This window comes from Myotis lucifugus, unplaced genomic scaffold (assembly GCF_000147115.1).
Source record: "Myotis lucifugus unplaced genomic scaffold, Myoluc2.0 scaffold_585, whole genome shotgun sequence".
In the NCBI taxonomy this organism is placed as follows: Eukaryota; Metazoa; Chordata; class Mammalia; order Chiroptera; family Vespertilionidae; genus Myotis; species Myotis lucifugus.
In genome coordinates, this window is record NW_005871633.1 from 284351 (window position 1) to 293564 (window position 9214).

The 9214-nt window shown below is 59.6% G+C and overlaps 4 protein-coding genes across 6 annotated transcripts in view; 1 reads left to right on the forward strand and 3 right to left on the reverse strand.

The window, feature by feature from the left end:
• Positions 1-1051: 1051 nt before the first annotated feature.
• Positions 1052-3686, reverse strand: TNF (tumor necrosis factor). 2 transcript variants are annotated; one of them, XM_014446902.2, is made up of 4 exons: positions 3356-3686; positions 2759-2816; positions 2527-2574; positions 1052-2199 (listed from the first exon to the last, which is right to left on the reverse strand). In XM_014446902.2, exons 1-4 carry the CDS (start codon positions 3539-3541, stop codon positions 1778-1780), a joined length of 714 nt encoding a protein of 237 aa, XP_014302388.1. In that variant the 5' UTR covers positions 3542-3686; the 3' UTR covers positions 1052-1777. The 2 variants fall into 2 exon arrangements, with proteins under 2 accessions (XP_014302388.1, XP_014302387.1); XM_014446901.2 differs by having other exon boundaries at positions 2759-2819.
• A 1149-nt stretch (positions 3687-4835) lies between these two features.
• LTA (lymphotoxin alpha) lies at positions 4836-7589 on the reverse strand. 2 transcript variants are annotated; one of them, XM_023745830.1, is made up of 4 exons: positions 7459-7589; positions 6218-6317; positions 6037-6136; positions 4836-5812 (listed from the first exon to the last, which is right to left on the reverse strand). In XM_023745830.1, exons 1-4 carry the CDS (start codon positions 7518-7520, stop codon positions 5400-5402), a joined length of 675 nt encoding a protein of 224 aa, XP_023601598.1. In that variant the 5' UTR covers positions 7521-7589; the 3' UTR covers positions 4836-5399. The 2 variants fall into 2 exon arrangements, with proteins under 2 accessions (XP_023601598.1, XP_006104713.1); XM_006104651.3 differs by having other exon boundaries at positions 6644-7496.
• DDX39B (DExD-box helicase 39B) overlaps positions 6917-9214 on the forward strand; it is a 32678-nt gene continuing 30380 nt past the window's right edge. The window contains exons 1-2 of the mRNA XM_014446916.2: positions 6917-6921; positions 7273-7279. The gene's annotated coding sequence lies outside the window, so the exon portion shown is untranslated. The remainder of the gene's footprint in view (positions 6922-7272; positions 7280-9214) is intronic.
• NFKBIL1 (NFKB inhibitor like 1) overlaps positions 8105-9214 on the reverse strand; it is a 15904-nt gene continuing 14794 nt past the window's right edge. Inside the window, exons 4-5 of the mRNA XM_023745828.1 lie at positions 8867-8922; positions 8105-8344 (exon numbers count right to left, since the gene is read on the reverse strand). Coding sequence (XP_023601596.1) covers positions 8144-8344; positions 8867-8922 — 257 coding nt within the window. The 3' untranslated portion in view covers positions 8105-8143. The remainder of the gene's footprint in view (positions 8345-8866; positions 8923-9214) is intronic.

Genomic DNA, 9214 nt, shown 5'->3' on the forward strand with positions numbered 1-9214 from the left:
TCTGTTCGCTGGATGCCAGGTGGTCTGGCTACATGGACATTCGTCCCTTCGTCCTTCAGGGGCTCACAGAGGGTCATCAGGAGGTTTGATGTACATCTAGATATTGACACAGGACTGGAAAGTCCAAAAGGTTAAAGCAAGAATAAAATTGTTTCCTCTGGCCTCAACCTACTTGATTTTAGTAATTTAGCTGCTTGGCTATAGTGACATTTTATTTCTTTGTGCTATTCCTCAGAGGCAGGGAGGAAACCCAACTTCTGAGCCCAGTGAGAGCTCATATTCTCTGCGCCTCCATTTTTGACTTCATATTTGTTTGTGACTCTGTGTCCAGAAGAGCCTCCTGGGGGGGGAGGGGGTGCTTTTCTTTTTCCAAGTCACCCTCCTCACATCCCTCCCCTCATCATTTGCCAAAAAATTCAGGGAGACCAAGCTGCCGTGGACCCTTCCCCCACACCTTATTGCTAGCTTTTTCTTTTCTTCTATCGCTTCAGTCCTACCCACTGAGAGGTGGAGGGGCTAGAACGGCTGGGGCTGAAGAAAGGAGAAAAGCCAGGGTTCTCCGAGTGCCCGAGTCAAGTGCTGTGCTGGGCACCGCGGCAGCTTTTCTCTGGCGGCTGCGTCTGTGGTGGGCATTCCTCTCTCCATTTGACAGATGAGGTTCAGTGACTGGTTCCGGTGGGCCAGGTGGGCTGCAGGCCCCCAGGGGGATTTGGAGTCCAGATGCCTGAATGTCTGGAAGCCCTGGGCTGTGACTCAGGTGCCAGAGAACATGGCTCCTCCCGGTTCTCTCTCACAACAGCCAGAAATCTCACCTGAGCACCTGAGCTGCAGGACTTCCCCGCTCCGGTTGGAATTCCCAGAGTTGGAAATTCCCACGCCCGAGGCGGAGGTAATTAGGCTGGGCTGCACGTTCCTCTGGGTGGGGCTGTCTGAGCTCTGTCTCCTGTGGGGTCTCCTTAGGACGGGGTCCAGGTACCCCAAGCCCTGTGGAGAGAGGACTCCAGGGAGCAGACCGCACGACCGATGCAGAGTTAATTCCAAGAGACCGAGCTGCTTTTCTAAGCCACTTTATTTCTCGCCACTGACCAGTAGGGCGGTTACAGGCACAGCTCCCCTGGGGAGCAGAGGTTCAGCGATGTAGCGACAGTCAGTCACTAAATCAACATTATTTAGACACCTTGGTCAGATAAATATTTTTAAAAACATAAGCAAAGGGAGACACAGAGACCAGGAGGCCAGGTGGGAAGAGCCTAGCGTTCAGCTCCATTTTCACGGAAAACATGTCTGAGCCAAGGCAGCCCTTGCGCTGGGTCTCCCTGGACACCTGACCTCCCGAATAAATACTTTTATTAGCAAATAAATAAATAATAAATAAATAATAAATAATCACAAGTGCAAACATAAATAGAGGAGCTGGCCCTCTGGGCGCTCTGTCTCAGGGAAGCTTCCGGGAACATTTGCAGAAAGGGAGGTAAGATCTTCTCACGGGATGTCCTGAAGTGTCTGGCCAGAACGAAAGGTTCCCCGGCCCCCACACCCAGGTGTCCCGGCTGCATTCAGGCATCCAAACCTGCGTTTTGAATGCTTGGAAGTGGCCGGTGCCCCGCTGTCCAGGCCAACCACAGTGCGTTCTAGGTTTCTAAGTGTTGTTTAAAGTTTTAAGCTCGGAGCCCAGCCCTGAGCCCCTAGTCCCCTGGCTAACCCAGAGGGAATGGAGTGGTCTGAAGGAGTGGGTAGCACAGGCACTGAGGTGGACGAGAACGGACATCCTGCTGCCTCAAAGGGCAACGATCCCAAAGTAGACCTGCCCGGACTCCGCAAAATCGAGATAGTCAGGCAGGTTGATCTCGGCACTGAGCCGATCACCCTTCTCCAGCCGGAAGACTCCTCCCAGGTAGATGGGCTCGTACCAGGGCATGGCCTCAGCCCCCTCCGGGGTCTCCCGCTGGCAGGGGCTCTTGATGGCAGAGAGGAGGTTGATCTTGTTCTTGTAGGAGACGGCAAAGCGGCTGACGGTGTGAGTGAGCAGCAGGGGGGTGTGGGGGCAGCCTTGGCCCTTGAAGAGGACCTGGGAGTAGATCAGGTACAGCCCATTCAATGGCACCACCAGCTGGTTGTCTGTCAGGCTGACACCGTTGGCCAGGAGTGCGTTGGCCACCTTGTTCTGCCACAGCAGCTGCCCCATAGTTTGCTGGTTTGCTGGAGGGAGGGAGAGGGAGTCAGGGTGACCCTGTCAGTTCCACCCCCACATCCTGGCCCTCGAGTCCTGCCCACCCCCCACATCCTGTTCCTGTCCCCTCTGTCTGTCTTCCCATATCCCATCTGCCCAGGGGGCTCTGAGTATCCCCCCCCGCCCCCCCCCCGCCCCCAGGCCGTGGTGCTTCTCCTCCCTCCCCTTGAATTCAGTGAGTTCTTCTCACAGGGTCTCCAAGGACTGTCTGCCCTCAGCCTGGGCTCAGCTCCCAAACCCTAGCCCTCCCCAGCCCACCTGCTTCTACACCCCCAGACCATCTTCAGAGCTCTTACCTACAACATGGGCCACAGGCTTGTCACCTGGGGTTCGAGAAGATAACCCTGAGGAGGAAAGAGGAAAGAAAAAGGTGAGACCCTTAAATTTCCCCCAAAATAGCCTGCTACTTTGACCTCCATTCCTCATCCCTCCACCCCCAGGTGTAAATTTCCCCGCTGCTACCATCCCAGGACTAACACCAACTCCACCCAAACCCAGACGCAGGCGAGAGGCGTAGGCGACACTCACCGAGGGTCTGCGCCAGCGGGAGGTTGCCCATCTGGAACTGCTGGGGAGAATGAGGGTGCTGCTGGGGAGAAGGAGGAGGATTAGCATCAGAGCAGGTCCCCCGGGGAGAAAGAGCTGGCTGCTTAGCTGGTGTGTCCTCTCTGCCTGCTGTGTCTAGTTTTCTCTCCATCCACTTTCACTCACTCACCCGTCTATGCGACAATCTTTGTTGAGAGCTTTCCAGGAGGCAGACGCCCTATCTTCATCTTTCTGTATTTCTCTTTCCTCCACCTCATCTCCTTCATAGCTCCCATCTCTGCTCCTCTCAGCACCTTCATTCATAGCACCTGTTTTCTCCCTAGCTCTCTCGTGCCCCACAGCTCTCTACACATCTCTCGATATGTGCTTGTCCGCTTGCTCATTCATTCACTCAACACATGTTTAGTGAGCACCTTCTAGGTGACAGGACCTCTCTCTCCAACCTTCTCTCTCACTGATCTCTCCACTTCTCTTTCTGCCTCCCCGTCTTTCTCCAGTGTTCCCTCCCCACCTCTCACCCTCTTTCCCCCCCATTTCTCTCTTGGTGGTGGGGGGAGCCGAGGCTGGCGGGGCACTCACCTCTTCCCTCTGGGGGCCGATCACCCCCAAGTGCAGCAGGCAGAAGAGTGTGGTGGCTCCTGCCACGAGGAGGAAGGAGAAGAGGCTGAGGCACAAGCACCGCCTGGAGCCCTGGGGGCCCCCTGCCTTCTTGGGGAGCGCCTCCTCCGCCAGCTCCACGTCCCGGATCATGCTTTCAGTGCTCATGCTGTGTCCCAGCGATGCACAGGGCGGCTGCGGCTGCGGCTGCGGCTGCGAGAGGGTGTCCGGGAGAGAGCTGCCTGGCGCTTCTCTGGGGGCTGTGTCGCGGAGAGGTCACTTCCCGGGGTCTGGAGCTGGTCTCTCTCCCGTGTCCTCGCTCAGCAGCTTCTGTTGGCTGCCTGTGCCAGCAGCTGCCTTTATAGCCTGGGGGGTGGAGGGCGGGGAGCTCTCATTCAACCAGCGGAAAACTTCCTTGGTGGAGAAACCCATGAGCTCATCTGGAGGAAGCGGTAGTGGGCCCTGCACCTTCAGTCTCGGTTTGGTTTCTTCTCCATTGCGGGGGTGGGGATTTGGAAAGTTGGGGACACCCAGGCATCAAGGATACTGGCCGCCCTCCCCGCCTGGATTTGGAGGTGGCCTTGCTGGGCCAGTCAGTGTTGTGAATGTAGGACCTTAAAGGCTGGACCCCAGTTCCCCTCTGCCCCCCAATTCCCATGGTCTCCATTCCTTTTGGGGACCAGGGCTGTGGCCTGTCTCCCTCTGATTTGCAGGCAGGACTCACATAGGGGCAGCACTGGAGACGGGAGGGGTTTCAGAGAGCTGAGTCCTTGGCAGGAAGAGAAAGGGGAAACCTGCTGGGGGGCTCGGTCTCTGGGAGAGGAGGGGATGGGGCCCCTGGAGGCCGGGGGGAGGAGCAGGGGCAAGTCTGGGCAACCCAGAGGGAGCGAGGCAGCCTGGGAATCCCGAACCCCACAGGCAGGCCTTCTGCTTTCGCTCTGACGGACTCACAGTGCTGTTTCAGTCTTGGCTCCAAAGGCACCCGAGGCTCTGATTTTCGTTTGAAGCCCAGTGTATGGCCACGTGACCCCAAAGAACGCCTGCTCCCTCGGGTCCCTGGAAAGGGCCTAGTCCCAGAGCCCCTGGGCGTGACCACCTCCCTCAAATGTCCCCGGGGTTTCCCAGCCCCTCACCTTGGAGGCTTTCAGGGGACCCCATGCTCCGCCCCATAGTCCCGAAGACCCTTCGGTGGGGTCACTTCTCCCTGTAACCCCACTCCCCACAGCCTCCACCTGTGGCCATATCTGCCAGGGCTCCCCACTCCAGACCTGAACCCACACTATTCCTTCGCCCTCTTAGCTAACCCTTTGGTTCCCTGAAGGGCCTGGCTGCCCCTCCCCCACAGCAGGCCCCTGCCTCTCTGTATGCCCCCAGCTCCCCCCTCCAAGACCTCTATCCTCCCTCCATTCCTTAAACAGCCCCGAGACATCCTTCCCTCCCAGACAGACGGACAGAGCCAGAGCATCTCGCAGAAAAAGGTTTATTGGGCCTCAGGGAGGTGCCGATGTCTCCTGGCAGGTGTTGGGCGATGGGGCTCTTCTCCTAGGGCCTGGCCGGACCACCTGGCCCCTCCAGGGCATCCCGAGATGTCCCCCGCCCCATCGGGTGGGCACACTTATCTCTGTCTCCTCTCATGTCCCCTATTTCTCCCTTCCCTCCATCCTCCATAAATAAATAACTTATTTTTTTCTCCTTATAAATAATCCCCCTCCCCGCCTCCAGACAGCCACCTGCTCCCGGCGTGCCTGCTCCCCTCCCTGTCCCCGCCCTCCCTGTCCTCCAGGCGGGCAGCACAGAGCAGAGCTCTGGGTGGGAGCGTCCAGGCGCCCGGAGCGCAGTGGGATCTGGGCAGCTGGGGAGGGGACCCTGGGTGCCCAGGGCGCCTTCTTTGAAGCTCCAGGTGACATGAGCAGGGAGACCTGAGACTGCTGGAATGGTCACAGGCAAGGTGACCTTTGAGATGGTCAGGGTGGAGGCAAGATGGGGAGAAGGCCTGGAAACCAATTTGTTTTCTTTCTGGAATTTTCTACAGCGCGAAAGCTCCAAAGAAGACAGTACTGGGCCCGAGGAGCAGGTGGTCGATGCCGTCGGTGCTGGTGGAGAGCTGGTCGCCCCGGGCGAGCAGGAACACGGCGCCCTGGTACACCGAGCGCACCCAGGGCCCCTGCGGCCCGGGGCTCACGGACTTCTGAGCGCTGAGGAGGGACACGTGGGAGCGGTACTGGGCGGAGAAGAGCTGCACCTCGTGCGCCAGGTAGATGGGGGCCGGGCTGGCCGCGGGGCAGCAGCCCTGCCCCGAGAAGACCACCTGGGAGTAGATGAAGTAGAGGCCGCTGGCGGGGACCAGCAGCGAGTTGTTGCGCAGGGTGAAGCCGTGGCGGAGGAAGGCGCGGTCCGTGCTCGCTCTCCAGCGCAGCGCGTGCCGGGCGCTGGGGTCTCCTAGGAAGAGCCAGAGGTGGGGGTCAGGGCCCGGGGCCCCGAGGTCTCAATCCCAGAAGAAGCAGGTGCTGGCCCAGGTTCCGGGGTGGTTGGGAGGACAGGGAGTGGGAGCCTGTTGGGGGGGGGGGGGCCGGGCTGGGGGAGGTGGAGTAGACAGCTGTTTGGGCCCTGAAGGGGGTAGCAGGAGGGCCAGGGGCTGTCTGGGGGGACAGGGGGGTGTTTACCAACAAGGTGAGCGGCAGGTTTGAGGGTGCCTTGTGCGAAGTGCTTCTGGGGGTGCTGATGGGCAGTCTGCGCAGCTGAGAGGCCAACATCGGGGAGCCCCTAGGGGAGAGCAGAGTTGGGGGCTCTGGGGCCCAAGGTTCGGCTGGGCCACCCCTGCACCCCCTTCTCCTGCTGTCTCACCTGGGCGGCAGGTGGCAGGGCCAGCAGCAGCCCCAGGAGGAGGAGGGGGGCGCCACGCCCCCTCCGCAGGGAGAGATGTCCCGGTGGTGGCATGGGAGACCTGCAGGGGGGAGACGTGAGCGGGCGGGGCGGGCGCACTGCCAAGTCGGCCTCCTCCCCAGGCGACAGCGCCATGAGACAGGGTGACAGGCAGAGACGCAGTCGGGGAAACCGAGGTGAGCGAGCAGGAGAGACAGAGACACGGAAGGGAGGGGGGGGAGCAGAGCGGGATAGAAGCAGAAACAGGCTGTGTGACAGACAGAGAGAGACGGAGAGAGAGGAACAAACCAAAGCCCCACGGCCCAGGCCCAGGCCCAGGCAGGAGGCGCAGGAGGCGCTGGGGAGAGGCACCGAGGGGCGCGGGGAGATGGGGTGGCAGAGGCTCACCTGCTGTGCGCCCGGGGGGCCCTTTATAGAGGAAGCGGCAGCGGCAGGCGGTTCTAGGCCGGCTGGGCCGGGGAAGCCCCCAGGGCTCAGAGGTGCTGCCTTTCAGCCGAAGGCAGGAAGGCTGAGGCCCCAGAGAACCGCAGGCTGCGCGGACGGCTGGGTTCTGGGAAAGGGTGTGGGGTCAGGGGACTTGTGGGCCGGGAGGGCCAGGGAGTGGGGTCAGGCTTAGGAGTTCCAGAAAAGGACGGTGAATTCGGGGAGCCCAGGGCAGCAGCTGGGTGTGGGCTGGAGGCCTGGCTGCCTGGAGAGCGGTTACGTGTGACAGCCCGGCATCTCTGGCTGCAGGCTTCTCTCTGGGCCCACCGCTCCTCTTGCACCGTCTGTCCCAAATGCTCCAGCCCCGTTGTCCCAGTGTGAACTTTCATGTCAAGTTTCATATCAAGGAGCCTGGGACCCTTGTCTGCTGTCCTGGGAGACACGCACGGTCCCCACCCACACACGATGCTGCATCGCACACCCGGCCTTCCCTTCGGGCCCCCACAGATCGGGTCTCCAGAACCCCCCACAAACACCTCCCGGGATGGAGGGGTGTGGCAGCCGAGCCACCGGCCTTGAGGCTGCATTTGGAGAGCCAGTGCGCTGTTTCAGTGTGAGGGACCCAGCGTCTCCATGTTAGTATGTGAGGGGCTCCTCTTCTCAGGCAGCAGCCTGGCAGGCCTCCGCCTGTTTGCAGCCACGCAGCCACCACCTCAGCATATTCTCAGGTCCCTCCCAGTTAGTGCCCTCCAAGGACAGCAGCCACCCTGACCTCTCACCATCGATTAGTTCTTCCTGCTTGTGAACGGCAGATAAATGAAACCACACGGAGTGCGCTCATTTGTGTGTGGTTTCTTCCGGCACCGCTGCGTGCGAGAGCGTCAGGACGGCTGTGAGGAGGTGTCTGTTGTGTGAATAGACTCTACTTGATTTATCCATTCTTCTGCTGAGGGGCCTTTGGGCTGTTCCTGGAATTGGCCAGCATGAAAAACATTGAACATTCTTGAACATGAGCCAGTTTTCACTTAGCTTGTAAGCTGCAGATTTTAAAAAAAGCGAGGTTTCTAAAGATGATTTTATTCATGTTTCATGAGACTGAACACAATCTCACTCTCACTAATGTCGTAGGCTTCCGTTCGGAGAGTTTTGGAGGGGCTGGTGCTGAGGGTGGGTGATGGAGGCGCAGCCTCCTCCCTGGGTGCCGGGCGCCGGGCCCTCTCCCCTGGCACTGAGCCCCGGGGCGGGGTCCTGAGCTCAGTGACCTCCAGGGTGTGCACAGGGTGCTTTCCGCTCCCGCCGCAGCCTGCAGCGCTGCCTTTCCTGCCGCACAGTCTTATCTATTATTTCTTTTTGTTCTCATCCCATATACTTAGTGTTTTCTCTGTTCCACTAACATTTACTGAGCATCTTGCACAAGACCTTGAGAATACAGGTGCAAAAGACAGGCTCCTGACCTTCAGGACCTCAAAATCCAGAGTGGAAGACAGGGAAGTAACTGGGACATGACAGCAGGTGTGACAGATCCATGACGGGCGCTCCCGGCAGCCCGCAGAAAAGCATGGCGCTTGGGGAGTGGGCTTCAGGCACTAGGCATCGAGGCAGAGAAGATGGCGAGGAGGAGTTCAGACGGAGGGAACCGTGTGTGCAGACGGCAGGGCGTGTGCTGAGCGGTGCGGCTGGGTGCGGCGGCAGGGGAGGAGGTGGCATGTAGCTGAGAGCTATCCTGGGGTCTGAGACCACGGAAAGGTCTGCTTTCCACTGTGATTGTGACGAGCCACCCAAACTGCTAGGTGAGCAGGATCCGCCCAGATTGGTAGTTGGAAAGACGAGTCTGGCAGCTACTTGGAAGTGGATCGGGTGCGGGAGCTGCAGGGCTGGAGGGGAAACCAGAGTGTGCAGACCAGTCAGGAGGGTTCGCAATGACCCAGCAAGTGGGTGACAGGAGCCTGATTTCTACGGAGGCCGCAGCAGGAGAAAGGAGGAGAGTTTCTAGGCAAAACCTACAGGCCCTGGTGGCTGAGCAGGTGTGATGGAGGAAGAGCAGTGGTCACAGACGCGCCTTTAAGTGTCTGGTCTGCATCTCGGGTTCTGCTTTTAACCTCACTGTCTTGGGTCGCCCTTGGCTCCCCCGGGCTCCTGCCCCTTTCCTTTGCTCTGTGCCCAGCTTTCTTCGGGGTCCGTCCTTCTTCCTGGTGTCTCTCTGCCTCCCTGATGGCAAGGGCTGGTGGACAGAGACCGCCGCTCTAGAAAAGTATGAAAGGGCCTCGCAATTACCAGTGAGAAAGAGAAACCGTGAGGTCAGAGAGAAGGCCCGAGCACTGATGGACAGAAAGGGGAAGGTGAGGGTGGTGGGGAGGCGAGGGGGCAGAAAGGAGGAGGCAAGGCCGCGAGGCCGTCACGGGGGCGCTGTGTGGAAGGCACCTCTTCAGATGGGCCAATCTTGGTTTCGATCTCAGTTTCGAGGGAGGTTGTGTGAAATTTGGTTTCTTTCTTGGGGTGGCCAGCAGCTTGCCCGGGCTTTCCCGGGGGGGGGGG

Bases quoted from the DNA above. Each gene is read 5' to 3' on its own strand.
- TNF (XM_014446901.2), bottom strand. From the start codon at position 3,541: ATGAGCACTGAAAGCATGATCCGGGACGTGGAGCTGGCGGAGGAGGCG. The intron at 2,820-3,355 runs GTGAGTGCCCCG...CCTTCTCCCCAG, and splicing joins TCGGCCCCCAGAGGGAAGAG to CAGCACCCTCATTCTCCCCA. The intron at 2,200-2,526 runs GTAAGAGCTCTG...CCCTCCCTCCAG, and splicing joins GCCTGTGGCCCATGTTGTAG to CAAACCAGCAAACTATGGGG.
- LTA (XM_023745830.1), bottom strand. From the start codon at position 7,520: ATGAGCGCACTCCGTGTGGTTTCATTTATCTGCCGTTCACAAGCAGGA. The intron at 6,318-7,458 runs GTGAGAGGTCAG...TCCCCCCTGCAG, and splicing joins GCAGGAAGAACTAATCGATG to GTCTCCCATGCCACCACCGG. The intron at 5,813-6,036 runs GTAAACACCCCC...GGCTCTTCCTAG, and splicing joins ACCTGCCGCTCACCTTGTTG to GAGACCCCAGCGCCCGGCAC.